The sequence below is a fragment of the Canis lupus genome, chromosome 11, assembly GCF_003254725.2.
Source record: "Canis lupus dingo isolate Sandy chromosome 11, ASM325472v2, whole genome shotgun sequence".
In the NCBI taxonomy this organism is placed as follows: domain Eukaryota; kingdom Metazoa; phylum Chordata; class Mammalia; order Carnivora; family Canidae; genus Canis; species Canis lupus.
Window position 1 is genome coordinate 70,101,874 of NC_064253.1, and position 21,564 is coordinate 70,123,437.

The following is a 21,564-nucleotide window of genomic DNA, read 5'->3' on the forward strand; positions in this document are numbered from 1 at the left end:
AAGGGATCCCTGGGTGGCGCAGCGGTTTGGTGCCTGCCTTTGGCCCAGGGCGTGATCCTGGAGACCCGGGATCGAGTCCCACATCGGGCTCCCGGTGCATGGAGCCTGCTTCTCCTTCTGCCTGTGTCTCTGTCTCTCTCTGTGTGACTATCATGAATAAATAAATAAAATCTTTAAAAAAAAAAAGAAAAAAAAAAAAAGAATATTAACTCATAATGTTAACAACAGCCTGGTGGTGTAGGTACTAGTGTTCTCATTTTTTAGAGGAGGAAACTGAGGCACAGACGGCTTTAGTGACTCATCCCAAGGCCACGGGGCAAGCACATATGTCAGGTCATGCTCTGCAACCTTCTTCCAGAAGCAGCTCCCAGGGCGCAGAGGGGCCGCACCAAGGTCACACAGCGCGCCTCCGTGGGGCCGGTGGGGCCGAGGGGCAGCTCAGGCCTCATTGCCACGCTGGGCCTCCTGGAGCCTTGTGCTGCGGGGACAGGGCTCGGCCGCCTTCCCGGGTCGGTCCCTTTGTGGTGCGATGGTGCCTGGAGGGAAGTGGACGTGGGTCCCGCACTCCCCCGACGCCGGGCACACGGTCCCTCTTCCGCCTCCTCAGGAAAGCGTGCGCTAGTCTTTTCGTCACTCACAGGTGGGAAACCGAGGTTGTCGAGGGGAGAGCACTTGCTTCAGGTGAACCTTATAGATGCTGACATTTGAGGCTTAGGCAGCCTCACGTCTCGTTCTCTCCGTGAGCGGCACGGAGCCACGAGAAGGTTGGCAAGCACGCACGCTGCACGCCCCTGTGCACACAGCAGAGGCAAAAATGGCTTTCTGGGCACTGGGGGGGGGGGGCACGCGACGGGATGAGCACTGGGTGTTGCTATATGTCGGCTAATCGAACTCCAATAAAAAATACATATATATTAAAAATAAGTAAATGATAATAATAAAAAAAAGACTATGCATCACCCCCCCCCCAAGACAAAACAAAACAAACAAACAAACAAAAAGGCTTTCTGAGGGTATGTGAGCGCTTACTGTGGAACCGGGTCCCATTCTCAGTGCTGAACGCACCTGACCCGGCCCCTCCTCAGAGCAACCCTCGGCAGTGGATGCTATTATCACGCTCACGTCCCCGACGGGGCATCTGAGGCACAGTAAGGTTCATTAACTTGCCCAAGGTCACACAGGGGGGGAATGGCGTACCCAGGAAAGCCGGTGCCAGAGTCTGTCTCCCCAACCCTTTGGCTATAACCTCCTCACCCAACAACCACGTAAGGTAGGTACTATTATTTTACCCATATTTTTGACACCGAGACACTAAGATACAAAAGGGTTTAAGGCCACCTATCTCAGTATTAACATAGTGAAGTGGCCGAGCCAGGATGGAACCCACGGACCCTGACCCCAAAGAGCTGCTTCTCCCCCACTACCGTGCTGAGTAGTGAGCTGGTGATTCAGGGCCCGGAGCCAGGCTTTTCTCAGGACAGGCTGAAGACCTGGTCTTTCCACGCCGGCTAGGTTTCGCTGGCTCATTCCCTCCCCCAGCCTTTGCAACTAAAAACTCTATTTTGCAGCTTGCGGCTGTGTCCTCACGCCGCACCTTCTCATCGATCACCCGGACTCTGTGTGAGAAATTATTTTATAAGCTAGTTGGCTTCAAAAAGCATGGAGCAGCAGCCATCGAACATATGCTTCTGTGGGTATATATTTATTCAGCGTATGTTGAGTGTAATTTTGGGTGGTTTGCATATTTTACTTTATTTTTTTGTTGCGGAGAGCAATTTAAGAGAAAGAAGAAAAAAAAAATCCACCCCTAAATGGAGAGGGATGCCAGAGATGCTGGACCTTGAGGTTTCCTGAGTCCAGTGTTTTGGGAACTGGAGGTGGGTGAGAGGAAACTCAAGACCACTAGCCATCCGGCCCCCGGGCACCGTGCTTCCAGTCTTTCTTTCCAAGTCCTCAACAGCAGCCTGCCTGTCCCCTAGCTGCTATGTTCTAAGGACTAAAAATCAGCCAGACCCGGGCTAGGGCACACCACCCAGCTAAGTCTCCAGGCGAGCCCACACTGAGGGGCTGCTGTGCATAGGACAACGTTACTACATCATCGCCCAGCGTCATCTACTAGAGCAGCGGAATCTGTGCTGCAGGCAGCCTGACCCCAGACCAGTGCCCTCAACCCTTCCATCAAGGAGCTCTTGGTAGCTCTTGGGATTTTGGTTCTGACCCAAAGGCTGCCAATCCCAATGTGAGTGGCATTGGGCACACCACTCCCCATCTTGGGCTGGCTGCTACACTTGCAGAATGGGGATGGCGATACCATTTGGCTGGTGTGCTATGTGGATTCCAAGATCCAACGTTACACTGAAACGCAGCTCAAGAGACATCAGTTCCCTTTCTCTCTCTACCCCCACCTCTTGCCTAAAAGGTTTTCCTCTCACCCAGGATGAACTCAGGATGTAACATCTAAAAATATGCCTTAGAAAAAGCCTGCAAGGTTTGGACCAGCTGGGGAAAAAAAAATCACGCTCGTGTGGGTGCCAAAAACTCAAAGGACAGGAAGAAGCAGCCCAGCCCAGGCCCGAGTCTACACCAGAGGGAATCATTCGGAAAGGAGAGTTTACCCTGTGTATGTGCTGGAAAAAGGCATCCACATGTATTCTGGGTGGTAGGATCTGAAGTATCAATTCCTGGCTGGGGAAATAGACGGATGTCTTTGTCAGCCACGACACACTTCACTCCTGGGACTCTGGAGCCTAGCGGAGGGTCTGACCACACTAGGGACTCAGGTGTTACATTCTGAGCGCAGCTAAGATTTGAAACTATGGACCAGCTGATAACCAACTTCTGCTTCGACCAAAAGAGAAGATGGGTTTTACCTAGTGCTGAATGCCAGAGAATCCGCCACTGCAAAGCAAAAATAAAATATAGTTGTTCTATGTACATAGACATGGGGAGACTATACATAGAAAAGATAAGGGGCACGGTTATCATAAAAGTCAGGGTTGTGGCTACTTCTGCAAGGAGAGGAAACAGGAAAATGGACAACGGAGTCACGGTGGGTGTGTTCAGAAACGACTTCGGGAATGCAGGCAATATTCTAATTCTTGACCTGGGTGACGATCACATAGGTATTGCATACTTACTACTCATGAACCTGCATGTGATGTTTTTATACATTTTTCTACATGTAGTTGATATTCCACGATGAAAGTGGTAAATATATATCACGTAGAAAAGCTACTAAGAGGAAATACCAAAACGTAAATGGTGGTGAACGCAGACGGCACGACTATGGGTGATACTGCCCTTTCTCCTTCCTTCTCTGCGTTCTGAACATTCTTAGGTGTGTGTACAATAACTTCATCATTGGAAAAAGAAACGTAGAGGAAGAAAAGTAGGTTTTCAGTTGAGATGCCTCATTATCGAAACAAGGCAACAACACAATTATGGAGGTTGGTTACGACGCTTCCGCCTGAAATCCCACCGTATGGAGAACTCCGTCTTCTCCCTAAGGGTTCCTTAGCTCTGCAGGGGCAACAGGAGTGGGAGGAGCACAAGCCCCATCGGGTGCCAGGTAGGCTGATCAGGGTCTTCCCTCCAGAGACCCAAGTATAGCGTTGACTTGTGGACTGTCGCAGGGAGGGAAGGAGCCCCAGAGAAAATCAAGTTCAACTCTTGAAAGTTTTACAAAGCCTAAGGGGCTTAACTAAGAATACACAATAAGCAGAGCCAGGATGAAAAATAGGGTCATTTTATTACCTAGGTCCGTATCATCCCCACGACAGTGGGCTTCTGAAATCACTTTTTCTCGCACTGATGATGAGAAAAATCCTTAAAGATCAACGAAAACCAGAAAAAGATCCGTTGGGTGATGTTGTGACTTCTAATAAGAAATACAGATATTTTAATCTTCATCCTCACTTCTAGACAGAGTTCCTAAAGCCCTTGGAATTTCCTTAAGTGATAAGAGCAAATAAGGTGTCTTGATATTTGTAAGGGACTCCTTTCAATCACACCTGGGTTTATGTAAATGAGGTTGCCTTTGGAAAGAACCTAAGCATGGGGTGCTGGTTGCCAGGGGAACAACCATGTGGTTAGAGGGTTGGAATCTTCAGGGTCCAGTAAGAGGACGGGGGCTGGAGGTTGCATGAGCTGCCGATGGACACTGATTTAATCAATTATGTCCATGTAAATAAAGCCTCCATAAAAACCCAGAAAGGAGAGGGCTCAGAGAGCTTCCCAGTTGGGGAACGCATTGAGGTGTGGGAATACCAAGGAAGCTCCATGCTTCTTCCCCTAAACCTTGTGCAACATACCCTTTCACCTGGTTGTTCATCTGTATCCTTTATAGTATCTTTTACAATGAACTGGTGAGCGGAAGTCAGTGTTTCTCTCAGCTCTGGGAGCCACTCTAGCAAATTAATCAAGTCCAAGGGGGGGGGTCACAGAGACCTCCAACCCATATGTGCTCAATCAGAAGTACAGGAGACAGGCTGGGCATGTGCCTGGCCTCTGGCAGTTGGGATGGGCCGTCTTGTAGAACTGACCCTCTAACATGTGGGATCCCAGTTCAGTTGGATCGTAGGACACAGAATCCCTGTCTCCTGAGAAGCTGGAGAACTGCCAGGTGGTGTCAAATAGCAAAGCACACAGTGGATCTTGTTTCCTAGCTCACCAAGCTTCCCCCTACCTGACAGGAACTGGCCCTGGAGCAAGAGGTTACAGAACTGGGTCCGGCTCATGCCTGCCTATTCCCACTGGGCTTGGTCAACATCCTAAGGTGCAGGGAGGGATCATTCCCAGTTTCTGGACAGTGCAACAGAGACTCAGACACACTCAGCTGACCCTCAGTCCCACAGCTGCCCGGCGTCAGGGACGGGAGGCGAACCCACCTCTGTTTCACAGCCACGTCCGCCCTTTGCAAGGGAAGAGTTCTGACGAACCAGCTGCTGCCCCAGGACTGTGCATAATGCTGTTCAGGTGCTACCTTCGCGGTGAGAAGAAAGGCCAGTGAGGGGTTTATGAACCTCCCCACTGCTTACCAGCTACCCCAAGCGCAACGGTTTCAAGATTGAGGCTGGTGGCCTGTGCTCCAAGCTAACTCTTTGCCATCCCCCGATGGCTTCCACAACCTCCAAGAATACCTGGGCTGGTGGTGAAGATATAGGAGGCAGGGCTCCAGGAGAAGCTGGACGAAACGGGGAAAAGGCTAACTTTCCAGATTAATAATGCTAATGCTAATGACATCGTTTCTTGTCCATGTACCCCCAGACCTGTGATAAAAATAAAAGAAGGCTATGATACGGTGTGGAAGACAGAAACCTAGCCTGGATGTTAGGACACGGGTGAAGCCAAGCATACTTCCTGAGCTTTTTGGCCTCAATTTGTTCATCTTTATCCTTGACAGAAGGAAGGAGATTTGCATACAGTTCAGCTCAAGTTAAGAAGCCAGTTGTCTTGAATAAAAGGGAAAAGTTTGCAGAAAGACAAGCAGCTCTGACACACCAAGTTACCGCATAGAAACACAACGACTGTATGCTTTTTATGCTCCTATTTTTAAACTTCTGGCTATAAATTCTTGTTTAGATTTGCATATGCATGGGGGGAAATGTATAGGAAGAGAAAGAGCACGAGAAACCCAAGCGGAAGAGAAAGCGGACAGTGGTTTGTGTTTTTTCTTTATGAATTTCAACCGTATATACACTGGTCTGATTTTCCAAAGAGCATGAGCTACTTGAAACAAACAAAAAAGAAAAACAAAAAAGAAGACTGAAAGACTCTATGGGGAAAATACCTTATAAATGTGACAATCCTATTACCACAATTTAGACAAACACAGTCACTCCAGGTTTTTGTTTCAGAGCAAAGACAAAGGGCGTCTAGCTTCCAGCGTCCCAAGGGCCTGGGAGCGCCTCTTCACAGGTGCTGGGCACAGCCACCCGCAACGCTGCGGCCACGGTCCCCGATCTGCTCGTGTCCTCAAGGACACAACGGTCCAGCCACCCCGCTTCCTTCCGCCTGCCCGGTCCTCTGCATTTGCGCTCTCTCCCACGTGCATCATGCATACATCACTGGGCTCTACTCCCCAAAACACCGTTTTTATTTGATCACTTGCCTCCTCAGGGGGATGCTTCCGGCCAACACCCTCGCCTGCCTTTGACCTGCCTGAAGTGCATCCTGAGAGCAAAGCAGGACCCCTAACCCAGGCGTGGTCCAGGAAACCAGAGGCTGAGCTGCTCCTCTTTGTTTTAATCCATCCTACACCTTCCCCTAAATCATGGAATTTGAAAACCGTCCTTAAAGACTGCGGGGCGTCTATTCTAAAGAACACAAAAGAGCCTTCTCCCCAAAGATGCTCAGAGCAACACTGTTTATAATAGATTAGGATTGAAAACACTCAAGACTGCCCACCAATCGGCCGACGTAAGCACTACAATAGCCCCCTCCGTGACATCCTAGGCAACCAGGGCCAGTGATGCTTATGAAGGCTCTGCCCTGACTAAGGGCGAGGGCCCTGGCCTCAGGGTGCTCTGCTTGAACTTCCTGCTCTAGAACTCTGAAGCTGTGTGACCCCGAGTGAGGTGCCCAGGCTCACTCCGTCTCAATTCTCCTGTCTCTAAGAAAGGGGTAATAATGAGACCCACGGCAGAGGCTTCGGGACGCAGCGAGCACCCAGGCCATCTCAGCTCTCACCATCCCCATCATCCCCACATGAAATGCCAGATAATAGGAGCAGCAGCCACGCTCTGTGTCTACTTAGGGCCAGGCGCCGGCCCCTTGTGAATGCATTATCTCAGCTAGCGCCCAGGGCTGCTCTGCCGGGTAATTATCAGCCTCATTTTACTCACCAGGAACCCGGGACTCAGAGGTTTAATGTGTCCCTGGGTCACACAGCTCATGAGTGACTGAGCAGATTTTGGGCCCAGGTTTCTCTGATGCCAGAAACCGTGCTCTTAAGCACCACACTGACCCCTTGGAGGTAGAGGTGATGGTGGGAGTGAACACCTTGTCTCACCACGGCACCGTCTGGAAGGCAAAGAGCTTTCTGAGGCAGGTGCATGAAACAAGCAATTGAAATGTCAACGATCACTCCAGAGATGCTTACAAAAGGGAAGCGAAGGGATGGAGACTTTTTTGCCCCCCTCTATATTTGCTTTCCCACCCAACTGTGAATTAAGCCTCATCCCCCAGCTCATGCTGCCCTTCCCCACCCTCGGGTCCTTCCACTGTTAGAAAGCTGCCCCCTGAGAACGTATATCATGAGGTCACAGATTTCGGGAACGGAGACGCAGCTTGGCATTTCATTGGCGCCTCCCCAGGCCGGGCTGACGCTCCCTCTCTGGTGGCAGCGTGCAGTCTACACGCAGATGGCCACCCGCCTTCCCTGAAGTGATTTATTCCACTCCTGTAGCCAACAGGTGGCAGAGCCAGCAGCTCCCATTCCCTGCCCCCTCACCCCTCTTTTGGGGCTCCCCCCCCCGCCCCATGCACCATTCTTCCAGGAATCAAAGGGTAAAACCCATCACTTTGGAAGGGCAAGGGCTGCTCCCTGACTTTAACGGCTAATGACTTCCACACAATAAAACCAGCTTACCAGAAATACCATCAGACCCAGCAAATCTGGGTCCCAAAGAAATAAAATGAGGGGGGAAAAAAAACAGAGAAGGCTTCAAATGTCACGGGAAGAATAAAATATTTGATATCATAAAAAGGTGCAGAGGCTTTATGAGAAAGCCACACATTATAATCTTGGAAAACCCGAGGCCCACTGCCACCCCCTCAGAAGGGAGGAGGGGTATATTCTGAGCTCACAGAGGGAAGACGCAAATGCACAGCTCCCCACCGAGGGGCGACTCCCTTCTTTTTCATTCCCTAAAGTTTGGTCCTTCTGTGCAGGCTCTGAGTCAGCAGGCACAGTTCCAACCTCCTTTTCTGACGACCCCACCCCCTTGGCCGATACTCACTCTCCTTTTGTCTTCCTGTAGATCTCTTGGATGCAGAGAAAGAAGAAGTCTGAGACACGGAAGGAGGATGGGGGAGAGAGCAGCGGCCCCTCCCTTTCTGCCCCCTGACATTGGGGACGCTTGCTTTGGGGAACAGATCTGCAGCTTCTGGATGTTGCCATCTGATGAGTTAAGAGAATGGGCTTTGGAGTTAGATATACCTGGACTCGAATTTCTGCTCTGCCTTTATCCAGCTGGTTGGACTCTGGGCAAGTTTCTCATGCTTTCAAAATCTGTTTCCCCACAGACAAAATAGGAGTACCAATAGTGCTCACCCCATCAGGCTGCTCTGAGGATCCAATGCAATGATGCGTTTCCAGCATTTATCACAGGGCCTGGCATGAAATCAGCTCTCAAGACCTCTCTACTTGTACCCCTATTAGTAACACTATTGCTGATATTATTGCTCGCACTAATTCGTTTATCAGTGACATCAACCGATTCATGCTCTCAATAATACTATCAGGACCAGTATCGCTGATGAAGGTGCATCTAGAGAATGTTCCATCTACGGACCTGTTTGATCAGAGGGTGCTCTGATGAGGTCACGATAGAGGAGATACTCTACCCCTGAAGAAGACTATTTCCCAGCCCAAGAGTCTCTGAAAGAGTTTCCATAAAGATGTGTTGCCCCCTGACTTTGCATATTTGTGGATGTTTTTAAGAAAAAAAAAAAGGTGTCAGGCATCGTTCCTCCTATTTTAGAGTCTGGGAAAAGCTATCCTGGTCGTACCTTATCTATCACACTCCCTGTTAATGGTCTGCTGGGATGGAGTAAACCTCAAAGAGTCCATATCTGGGGAAGAAAAACCCCTTCCTAGGGGCCAGACCCCACTGCGGCTTGGCCCTGCTCCCCCAACCCGGAGGGCGGAATGCCAGGCCCCGGGGCTCCCTGGGCCCCAGTCAGCAGTCCCTGGGCTGCGCTCCAACGCTGTTTCGCACTCAGCTGATTCTCCCTCTGTGCCTTCCTCACCCTTAAGTTCCGTTTCTTTTAATCCCAGCCCGATTGAGTCATTAAGGGGCGGGGGGACGATGAGACATGGGAGAGAAGCAGCCTCTCTCTCCCCCTATGAACCAGATTCTACTTCTCGCCTCCTCCTGAGTGGTGCCCAAGAGGTGCCCGGCCTATAATAAATGGTCGTTCCTCTCTTTATGCATCTTGACTTTTAAAAATGAAGCATTTTTTGTTGTTGCCATTCGGCATCTCACGGCAATCAGGGGTCCTGCGGTCCTTCCCAATATCTGGGAGGCCAGATGGTGTTTTAGGTCAAAATGGAAAAAGCACAGGGAGGGAGGAGAATGCGGCTGGGGGATCTCTAGGGCTGGGGTGGAGTGGGGTTGGTCTGGAACCCAAAAGCAGGGCTGGCGGCTGACCTGAGACACGTGTCCTAGAAGACCCCAGACTCTGCAGGATGCGGGTAGCAAGCACGCCAAGCCCGGCGGCCCCCTCGGCTGCCCTAACTTTCTCTGAAGGCCCGGCCTGCGCGCTCACCCCCCTCCCGCCCCCTTCCCGGTGCTGCTCTGCAGACCCTCCCGTCCTACCAGGCAGTTCCCTTTGCCCCTCGTGTCACGTGGAGATAAGCACACAACCTAGCTCACAGGAGGGCCGGGCCAGTCACGCTATTTAACACAAGCTCAGCCCTCCGAGTCCCGTCGGCACCGTCATTCTTAATTTACCAGCCTCTGTCTTTGATAAAGTGGCTACAGCAAAGCCCATCTCGGGGGCGACTTACAAGCATGGAGTGTCGTGGGCATTCACGAACCGGCAGGGGCATGGGTGGGTGTCCCTCGCTTCTACCCCAGCTCCCTTCTCTCGTACTCGTGTCCACCTCCTGAGATATTCTCGGGCAGAGATGAAATGGTTTGTTCGAAGCCCCTGCGGTCCTCAGAGTTACCCTCGGAACCACGGTGGGGCTCTCTCCTGCTGTCTTCTGTTCCATTCACCATGCAGGATGCAGAACTGTTGCTAAATAAATCTCTGGACTGTGGCAGTGGCCAAGCTGTTACTACAGGGCCCATTACCCAGGCAGGTGCAACTGGGAGGTAGGGGTCTTGGGATCACATCTTGATTCCGTCACCGCTTCCCTACATGAACTTGAGCAGCTTGTGCATCTTTCTAGGCTTTCACTTTCCCTTCTGTATCACGGGAGAGGTGCTGGCCTGGTTAGATCTCGAGGCTGCCTTCCTGCTCCGAGAGCCCCGGCCTGGGGGTCCATGCTGTAGGTCAAAGGTAGCATAAAGACAGCCCTGAACTCTCTGCTCTTCTTCTCGTCTACAGGTAAAGTCCAGTTTCCTCTCCCTGAATCCACACTGACCTTAATGACACACCTGAGAAGCAGAATGGGGGTGGGGGTGGGGGGAGGATGATGTCCTGGGACTTCCAAGGTTGGGTGTGGAGAAGCCTTGCAGCTTCTTGGAACACTCAATCTCGGGCTGCTCCCTTTGCAAACCTAGCCTGGAGAGGCCACGGGACGCACTCCGGTTGACAGCCCCAGCTGAGTTGAGGTCCAACCCAGCCGAACGTCAGCCGCTGGCTATCCCAGCCCTGTCTGCGTACGTGAAGAGACCCTCTTGAAAGAAATCTCCCAGCTCCAGACGGCCCACCTGTCATGGATCAGAGGCAGACCACCCAGCTCAACGAACCCTTCCCATAGCCCGGACCCACAGAATGTGAGCGAAAACATTGGAAAAACGAAGATAAGCTGTGACTTCCTATTTCAAAAGGGGCCGAGAACAGATTTTGATCACCGCGTTGTCTGAGGGTTGACTCCATCAAAGGGCTGCTTCCCACGCTGGGAAAACCAGGGTAACGGAGGAACAGCATGAGCGGAAGGCTTCAGGGGGCAGCAGCTACACAGAGATGGTGAGAGTGTCCTCCACACAGTATTATGATGAAGTACCTCTGGTTTTCTTTGGTTTTGTCCTCTATCTTGATTAAAATTCTGCAGTGTTTATACTGCCACACAGAATAAATGGAAGCACAGCTTACTCTTCCAACTGTGCCTTGCTGACATCCTTATGTTTGTCAGATTTATACCATTTCTAATAGATGACAATTCTTTACTCTTTAGCACATTGAATGGGGAACACCAGGCTCCCTCCCCTTTCTGATGCTTTGTTCACTGTTACTTCCTCCATCCCTGGTCAAGAGGTGAGGGTCTCCCTGGAAATAATTGAACTTACCTAAATAACGAGGTAATTCTTTACATGGTATCTCCTGGATCCCCCTCCCTCCTCGTGTTATTGTTCACCCTGCACTAATGTCCCATCACTGCTGAAACAGATGACCACGAGCTTGGTGGCTGAAAACAGCACACATTTATTATTACCTCATGGTTCCATAGGTTAGAAGTCCAGCAAAGTTCTTACTTGGCTAAAACCAAGGTATTGGCAGGGCTGCGTTGCTTGCTGGAGGCTGGAGGGGGCGAATCCATATCCTTGCCTTTTCCAACTGTTAGAGACTTTCCTGAGTTTGTAACCCACCCCTCTTCCCATTTGGAAAGGCAGCAATGTTGTGTCACTCCAAATTCCTCTGCTGCCTCCCCCTCTTCCACATTAAAGGACACTGGGATTACACTGGGCTCACCCTGATAATCCAGGGCAATCTCCACTTTTAAAAATTGGCTTATTAGCAACCTTACTTCCATATGCAAATTTAATCTCCACCTTTGTTGTACAAAGTAAAATATTCACAGGCTTCAGGCATTAGGGCCGCAGGAGCTATTACTCTGACTACCACACACCAAGTGACCCTCTCCAATTTGGGCAACTCTATACCTAAAGACCAAAATATCCCAAGATTACCACAGAAGAACCAGAAAACCAAGCCAAATGAGTAACTTTTTTTTCTTCTTCTTTAATTTGGAGATTCAGAAATTGAGGTCTAGATGGAAGGTGAAATATAATGATAATAATAATGGTAATGGGGAATTGGTGATGTGTTAGACAATTGGCTTCTCCACCTTTCAACCCTTGTCCCAGGGAAGAACTAAGGATTATTTGATCTCGGAAAGAGAGGAATGTTGGAAATCAAACAAGATAGTCTTTCAAATGCTAGAGTATGTCTTCCAAAGAGATCCTGTGCTCCATTTGTGCCAGCCCTGTCCTTGGGGTGGTTGGGGAGAATGAGAGGCTATAGAAAATCCGGTGAGTTTGAGGGACTGGAAAGCAAAGAGTGTCTCTGCCTCCCTTGCCAGATAGTATCTGGTGGATGGCAAGTATGGTCGAGTGCTCTTCCTTGGCATGACAGCAGCCAACTACAAGTGCCTTCAAGGCCTACCTAAGTCAAGAGGTCTTCAGCTAGCTCCCCTCAGACCCTCATGCCCTCCATGTGAAGTAGAAGAGTGGATATCCTCAGAGGCACAGAAAGGCCATCTGATAGAGCCAACGGCCACAAATGACCTTGGGGAGGGGGATGGAGGGAGCCAGGAACCAGATGCCAGGATAAACCACGCGCCCATAAATCACATGGGGACAGAGGGGTCCTGGCACAATACGAGAAAGGAAAGAGAGTGATGGACAAGGGCCAGATAACACAGGCATTAGGCGTGATGGGCAGTGGTCCAGTACCCAATATCCCCTTTAGCCCCCATGCATAGACATACAACAGCCCCCTTTGAACTCAGACATTCAGGAAGAGGTGGGAAGCAGAACACCTAAGTTGAACTCAAAGTTTCTACCACCAACGGATGGACTAGCACAGAAATGAAATTCACGTACAGAAACGCTACAGAAAATTAAATAGGCTGTGCTCCTGATTTTCTGTGGCCCCAAATTTCATAACCACTGCACTAAAACATCTGCAATCGTGGTCTCGTCATCTTGCACAGAAATGGCACTTTGTAAATCCCTAATCATTTCCATTTATTTTCTTTGATTTTTTTTTTTTTCAGAAAACCTATGAGTTCAAGAGCTACTGCCCCCTTCTGAGAGATCAAGAAACGTAGACTAACAAGGTCAACGTAGATTCCAAAGCTCACCAATGACCAGGCCAGAACGTAAGCTCAGTTCACTCAGCCCAGCCTTCTTTCTCTGCCACCATCTCCTTTCTGCATCACAGGGAAGCAAACCAGCATGGTTCGGGCAAGAAGAATAATATTGAAAACGTGTCCCTGGACCTCTGCCTGACAACCGTGTGGTGGTGCCTTGGGAAGCCACTGCTTCCCACGGGGTGGGGGCCCTGCTGGGGGCGCTGCTGCCCAGGCTTGTTGTGACCATGAGTTATTGGATGCAGACATGCCTTGAGAACTCTAAAGTGCTCTAAAAAGAAAAGCTATTATTACCTTTTTATTATTACCTAAGAAACTGCCAGATGGGGTTTCTTAGGAGAGGGGCTGCAAGAAAAAGTTTCTCTCTGCAGGTAGGACAAAGCATCTACAGTGAAATAAGAGAGGTTTTAAAGTTCGGAGTAAAAGTGGGTGTCTGCCCACCCACTCTGATGGTGCAGGGAAGAGCTTACCTCCATTGAGTCCTGAAGTTGCAGTTTTAACATTAGATCTTTAGAGAGGGATGGTCTCTGAAACTGCATCAGGAGGCTGAATTTTCTCTAAACCTCCAAGGAATGAATATTCTCTCTCTCTCTCTCTCTCTCTCTCTCTCTCTCTCTCTCTCTCTCTCGCCACTTTGCACTGAAGAGGGAAAAAGAGACACATCCCGCCTAGACATACACATGTGCGCACACATCTCTGCGTTCTGAGGTTTCATTCTTCTGGGACATCTATCTTCAAGGAAAGGGAGTTTAATTAATTCAGGAAACAGAACTGATGGATAAAGGGAATAGAGGCAGACAATGTATGCCTTTCAGAAATATCAGCTTCCTATGTTGGAGATAACACTGCTGATTTGGGACATCAAATTTTGAGGTGCGTGTCCACTGCCTAGCTTTACGACACGGGCCAATCCTTCTCTCTCTTACTGGGCCTCACCTTCCTACCTTCCTTCCTTCCTTCCTTCCTTCCTTCCTTCCTTCTTCTTCCTTCCTTCCTTCCTTTTTTTTAAGATTTTATTTATTCATTCATGAGAGACACACAGAGAGAGGCAGAGACACAGGCAGAGGGAGAAGCAGGCTCCTTGCAGGGAGCCCAATGTGGGACTCCATCCCAGGACCCCAGGATCATGTCCTGAGCCAAAGGCAGATGCTCAACCACTGAGCCACCCAGGTGACCCTTTGTCTTTCTTGTATTTTTTTATAAGATTTTATTTATTCATGAGAAACACACACAGAGAGAGAGAGAGAGAGGCAGAGACACAGGCAGAGGGAGAAGCAGGCCTGTGGGGAGCCTGATGCGGGACTCGATCCCAGGATTCCAGGATCATGACCTGAGCCAAGGCAGACACTCAACCACTGAGCCCCCCAGACGCCTCTGCGTCTCACTTTTCTATTACGCAAAATGGAGGGCTGGGTTGCAATAGTCTGAAGTAGATAGCTACTAACTCCAACCCCTCCCTTTCTGTTGCTTGCACCCTACTTTTCCTTGAGATTCTCACTACCATGCATTTTCAGCGCGGGTGCCACTTGGCCAAAGTCCCAGGTATGACTGGGTCTCCAATGAGCCCAGTCCTTAACCCTGACCACAGCAACTATGACACCAACGGGCATGAGGACCAAGCTGGCCCAATAGATGAAATCCTGTGACTTTAGCTGGAGGAACTAGGAAAAAGATGCTCCTTTTCAGTGGGGAAGTTCTAGTTGTCCAGAGAATGGCATGATGCTGAGGAAAGCAGAGCGAAGAGAAGAGGGATCAATGACACTGCTTGATCCCCTTAATCCTACTGCTTAGATTTCTATTTGATCTAACACATTTCTTCTTTTTGCCTAAGCTAGTTCTGAGTTTCTGTCACTTATAATCCTAAGAATTCTAATTTAAAAATCTCTAACTGCCCATCTACCTCTGAAGATCTGTTGATCTTTGAGTCTACAATACAGTTTATTACATTACCTCATTCTCTAGGAGTTTCTTCACTGTATTGGTCTCCTTGCCATTGTCTATTTCCCTACCTGTGGTGCAGGCACATTAAGAGCTGACTGCGTATTCTATTTCCTGCAGCCTCTCCCAGAGACGCAGCCCTGACCCACATCCCTGGCCCCATTCCTCCCTCCCTCCATCCTTTCTTTCTTTCTTCCTTATTTATTGAGATGGTTCAGGTGCTAAGTTGAAACAACAGATCCCCTGGGTGCTCCCTCAGTTTACTGGGTGGGATAAAGTTGAAAAAAGCTGGTCTCTTTTTCAAGACAAATGATCACAGGGGATATAAGGGATATAGTAGGCACGTGAAAACAGGAATAATCCTTAGAAGAGTATGGTCACTACTGCAAGGTGAGGAGGGAAAAGAAGATAAATCTGGAAAGATGTCTACTTGTTTGCTACACAGGCTGGGGCAGGGAGAGCAATTTACTCTGCAAAAGGACGCTAGGAGCAAAGGCTCTGAGGCATTAAATGGGCAAGTGTGTTCAAAGAACTACATCTAATTTACTCTACTGGCTTTGGTGTAGAATGAGGCAAAGTGATGGACAGGTTGCAAAAGGCCAAATCACGAAGGCATCGAATGCCAGACAAATAAATTCAGTCTGTAGGGCGATGTCTAACAAGTGAGCTTCCATGAGCACTCTCTCCCCACACATATAATACTCATTAAATTATTACAAAATCAGGATCCTGGGACCTAACGTCCTCTATAGGGGGGACTCTAGAACCTACACTTTAAACAAGCATCCTAGGTCATTCCTATAAAACAAACCATCCAGTTTGAAAGTTTCTTCTATAGGCAACAAAGATCCTCAAAGATCCTCTGTGCCCTTATCCCAGGCTAGATACTAGAGCTCCAGGCAGACAAGTCTGGCATTTCCCCTCCATGCCCTTGCCTTGACCATCCCACTCTTTTCCTAACGTAAGCTGACTCATTTTTTGAAGCCAGTTAAACACCAACTTTCCCAACTTCTACCAACTTTAAGGTCTCAGCTGAAACTTTCTCTTCTGGAAACATCTCATTGACATGATCCCACTGTGTCCACAGGGATGATACATGCCCTACCTCACCCCCAAATGAACAGTAACCTTCCTGAGGCCAGGAGCTCTCAAGGACCTATTGCATATTGGGCACTAAAGTTCTGATATCTCATTTCCTTCTTCCGACAATTCCACAAGGTAAGCTTAATTCTCCCAGTTTGCAGATGAAGACACCGAGGTAGCCTGGCGTGCCAAAGGCCACAGAGGTAGACACTATGAGTACTGTGATTCTCTTTCACAAGATCCCCCTCTCAGGGAGGTGCCTCGAGCAAGCATCCTTGGCACCTGGGCCCACGCCATGTTCACAGGCCAATGGCACTTACCACACATCCCGAGGAGTCTACCTGGCGGTCAGACACGCACTTGAAGTTTCGTGTGCAGCCACCATTGTTCCGAGAGCAGTCACGCACAGGCCCAAAGGAGGACAGCAGGTCGTTGATGGTTTCAAAGTATGTGGACAGCATCGCTTCTTCCCTTGGAGACAAAATAGATGGTTAAACCCCAGAGACACGTGTGTCATTAGATTAAAAAAAATAAATATGCATTCATTCCATTTAAGAGCGTCATTTATGATACCTGTAATCAAGGAAATCATGTCAATACATATTTAAAAAGAAAACAGTAAAAGAAAATCCAACAGGTTTACCATCATATGACCTGATATTTGTCTACTTGTGATAAAGAGGAATATGCTTGGAACTCTGCACTTTTTATTTCATCAACTTTCATAATTTGGGAAGATAGTCCCAAGATTTCCATTTCACCAATAAGTGAACCGTGGCTCAGAAAAGTGAAGTGTCTTGCTGAAGTGCACCCAGCTTATAATTTGGCAGAACCAAAGCCTATGATAAGCTCCATCTGAATCCAAAAGGGAGAAAGTTCTTTCCACTATACGACGCCTTAGCTCACACTATATTTTTCTATAGATTCCAGATCTCCCCATAGCAACTCAGCAAAATGGGCCATTCCTGTTATTCCCACTTAAGATACAAATTGAAACTCTAAATGGTAGGGGACTTACCGCAAATTACAAAGCCTATAAACAACAGAGCCAAGACACAGACACAGGATTGTCTGACTCTAGAACCTTAGAAGTTTATTTTTCATACTATTACATTAAAATCACACCATCCAGACTGGCAGCAACAGAGGTTGGAAAGGTCATGGAATTCTAGGCGAATGCATCCTTCCTCCCAAATGAGGTTCCCCAGAATAAGACTGGACTAGGTTCCATAATCCATGGATCTGCCAAAATTTTATTAGAGGAGATATACAGACAGGAGTTTTTGGATGCTATTTTCTGGAAAAGGATATCCTAGCACTGGAGCATCTGTAATGCCCACAGTTGCAAGAGATATTAAAGGGATACCACAGTGGGAAGAGGAACCTGTTATCCTATGGACCTAGGACTCGTGGAATCCAGAAGTGTGAAAGAAAGGAGATGCTTGTTGCAAGAAGAGGCCAGGGAGCACTACTGGTGATGCCCTTGGACCATCCTTCATCTTTCTCCCACTGTTCCCTCCATAAGCATGGAGTTCTAGGTTTTGGTGTCCTAGCTTATTTTATTTATTTATTTATTTTTTACCTCCAGAATAGTCCCCTTCTGCACTATCTTTCATACTAACTGCCAGCGAACCTTGTAAATTCCAGCTCTAATTAGACACCACACCATCAATAATAGCTCTCCATTACTTACAGAAGAAAATCTCAAGTAGTTTCTCTGGCACTTGAGGTCCTTCATAATTTGGTCCCTGCCTACCTGTCCAGCCCCATTTACCCTGTCCTCATCCTCTCTACTAGTTAGCCATAGGTCTCTTCTCATTCCCTAAACACACTATCTTAGGTTAGGTTCTCTGAGAACAGACTCTGAAACAGAGGTGCACACAGTAGGTTTTTCAAGGATCCCTCTTATATACTTGTAGGAAGTGAGCAAGGCAGGACTGGACAAGGCAGAGGCTGACCTGCAATGTAGTGAATGCATATAGATCTGAAGCTTCCGTTTGTCCTTAGGGGAGCCCTAGAGCTGGGTGGTCTTTTAAGGATGTTCTGATTAGAGATAAGAGATCCCCCATCCCCCCCGCCCCGCATCACCATGTTGGCCAGTCACTGGCCAAGGGCTGCCATCTGGATGATGGTATCCTTGGGTGAGGCAGTTCCCTGTGGCTGAGGGCAATACCCAGTGAGGAACACCACTACAGGCCATGAGGCACAATCCAGGAGATGGGCAGGTCAGCCCTGAGGAAGGGATCTGAGTATAGTATGTACCTTTACCTCTCTGAATCCTTAATCATGCTCTTGGGTCTGGAATGCTTATCTCTAACTTCTCTCCTTGACAAAAATCCTAAGAATACTTCAAAACTATTCACATCCATCCATCCATCCATCCATCCATCCAACCATCCATCCATCCATCCATATATTGCACGTACTTACTGAGTGCTTACTCCCATAGCAGGAACTATTCCGGGTACTTGGGATGCAGAAGTGACAGATGACAAAGACCTCACCTCCCCAGAGCTTGCTATGACCTCCTTGATGAAGCCCTGTCTACATCCCCCAACCACAATTAATTTCTTTTCTGAGCACACTGTTTGAATCTATTAGCTCACTGGTCTTAATCATCAGCCCTATGATTTCCCAGAAAGACTATAAGCCTTTTGAGCAAATGGCTCAAGAGTTACTCATCCCTGTCTAGCCCCCAGCACAAGGCCTGGCAAAAACTTGTGATAAGTAAATATTTTCCAGAAGAAACTGAGAAAACACCAGGAGGCATGGATGCAGCCTCCACCTATCACTGGTTTCACCAAGAGTCTCTCCAACAGGATACTCCCCTGCCCACCCCCAACTCCCAAGTCCTTCAGGGTCAGATCTGTAGTATAGGGACAACAGAGAAGACTCCAGAGAGTTGCTAGACTATCGCTCACTTCCCAACCTGACACAGAATGAGGTCAGGATGGCAGGTGGCTGAGGCATAGAGACTCTTGGGAGACTTGCCACTTTTTTTTTTTTAAGATTTTATTTATTTATTCATGAGAGACAGAGAGAGAGAGAGGCAGAGACACAGGCAGAGGGAGAAGCAGGCTCCCTGCAGGGAGCCCAATGTCCTGGGACTCCAGGATCACACCCTGGACCAAAAGCAGGTGTTCAACTGCTGAGCCACCTGGGTGTCCCAACTTGCCACTTTTGAGTCACAGAAAGAGATGAGGATTTTTTTTTTTTAAATTTTTTTTTAGGTATTTATTTATTTATTTATTTATGATAGTCACAGAGAGAGAGAGAGGCAGAGACACAGGCAGAGGGAGAAGCAGGCTCCATGCAGGGAGCCTGACGTGGGATTCGATCCCGGGTCTCCAGGATCGCGCCCTGGGCCAAAGGCAGGCGCCAAACCGCTGCACCATCCAGGGATCCCAAGAGATGAGGATTGAGAAGACATTAAAGCTATTAAAATATTAATATCCTTGGAGAAGAAGTGAGAAGTAAAAAGAGGAGATAAAGACAGCAGGAGAGATGAGCTGAGAAGGTATGAGGCCACGTAAAGAGATAAACATGTAGAGAAATTGCTAGAAAGGGATGGATGGATGAATGGATGGATGCATGGATGGGTGGGTGGATGGACACACAGAGAGACACATCCAGAGAAGTGTCACATAGAGATTAAAAGAGAGGAATATGGAGGCAGAGAAAGTATGTGAAAAGACACAGAAATGAAGAGCTAGACTAGAAAGAAACAGGAGTAAGAAACAGAGATTAACAAAGGAGAAAACATCAAGGTAAACAGAACAAGGGTGTCGCATATGCAGTTACACGGGGAGGGGGAGCTCCGGGGAGAGGGGAAGGGGGGGCAGGGGAGTGGATGGCGAAGGAGGCCGCCTCAGAAAAACAGAGAATGAAAGTGAAGAAAAAGAGCCTGAGCGAGTGGAGGAGAACACACACAGGGACACGGAGAGCAGTCGGAGAATGACAAAGAGAAACAAAGGATGAGAAGAGAAAAACAAGCAAAAAATGTCACCTTGCAGTGGAACCTGGAGACAGCTCAGGCTATACAAATAAGAAGGCTGTTAGCTTTTAAAAGGATTGATTCTGCATAAACATCAGTTACATGAGGGGAACATTATTTAAAACACAAAGACCTGACACCGGGGCTGTTACTGAGTCTAGCAGCGGTTGTGTCAGGCTGGAGAAATGAAGAATCATCAGGCGCAAGTGAGAGAAGTAGCTCAAGGCAGACTCTGACATTTTTTTTTTGACTCCTGGCTTCATCCCTCATCCCAGCTGCTGGGTTCAGGATCTGGGGGCTGTTGGAGCTCCAGGGGGCCCCAGGAGCTGGGGCAAAGGATCAGGGGATTAGCACTGCGGGTGGAGGAGAGATCTGGGTGGGCCACAGCCTTGCCAGAAATCACCACCAGCACATCTCCACCTGCAACCTCCAGGGCACCTCTTGTGCGTGGCCACCGTGCGAGGCTCCCTCCCCGGGCCTCTGACTCCAACCTGCAGCTGGAGAGACCGGGTCTTGGTGGTGGGTGGGTGGGGGGCGGTGAGGGTGCTCCCTGCACTTGCCCTGGTTCAGGAGGTGGAGGGACCCGGCGGGGGGGGGGGGGTGGCATCAGGTCTGCCTGACGTCAGGTCCGGAGCTTAGTCTGTGCTGTGGCTGAGCTGGGCCAACCTGCCCTGTGCCCCTGGCCGAGTCTGAACTCTCCTAACAGGAGAGCCGGTGGTGATCTGCGTGCAATCCCTCTGCGTCCTGGAGGAGGAAGACCGGGAAGGGCAGAAACCCATGGGGCATCCACAGCATCTCAGGCCTCCAGTGCTGCATCCTGGCCTCCGTCCGTGCTGGCGTAAGGGGGGCGTGTGGTGCCCTCACTTCCCAGAGCCGCCCCAACCGCTGCCTGAAGCCGGATGATCCAGAACAAGAGGAGCTTACTTCCTCCCAGTTCTGAAGGTTGGACGTCCGCACCCAAGGTGTCAGCAGAGCTCTGCCTCCTCCGCAGGCTCTCGGGGAGAATCCTTGCGTGCCCCCGCAGTTTCCCGTGGCGCCTGGCACCCCCAGCCATCCCCTGGCGAGGGCCAAGCCACCCTAACCTCTGCCTCCATCCTCAAATGACCTTCCTCCTGCGTCTTCACCTCTTCTCACAGCGACACCATCCTCCGAGCCAGCGTTCACCCCAACCCATGACCACCTGACCTCAATCATAGCGGCAAACACCCTATTTCCAAAGAAGGTCCCATTCTGAGGGGCCCGGTGGGCAGGAATTTTGGGGCGATGTGACTCAACCCGCTTGCCCGTGGCTCCGAGGAAAGTCCTCAAGCTCACGCAGTAGGACAGAGGCTGGACTAGAACACGGCGGTCCTTGCTCCTACTCCAGGGCTCCTGACCCCACGGCAACCCTTCCGGCTCCACGGCCTGCATGTCACACCATTTACGAGGCCTGTAAGGTCTCAGACAAAGGACCACGATGAAGCCACGTCTCCTTCATTTGAGAGAAGAGACCGACTTCGATCAAGTACGTAACACACCCCAGGCAGCACGGGGGGCGGCGAGCTTCTCTTTATAGGACTCCATA

General features: G+C 49.4%; 1 protein-coding gene across 6 annotated transcripts in view; it reads right to left on the reverse strand.

Moving 5' to 3' along the window:
- The window catches only part of ASTN2 (astrotactin 2), an 853,772-nt gene that overhangs the window by 336,105 nt on the left and 496,103 nt on the right, over positions 1 to 21,564 (reverse strand). For all 6 annotated transcript variants that reach the window (XM_025432065.3, XM_025432067.3, XM_025432064.3 and 3 more), the window contains one exon: positions 16,327 to 16,477. In XM_025432065.3, coding sequence (XP_025287850.1) covers positions 16,327 to 16,477 — 151 coding nt within the window. The remainder of the gene's footprint in view (positions 1 to 16,326; positions 16,478 to 21,564) is intronic.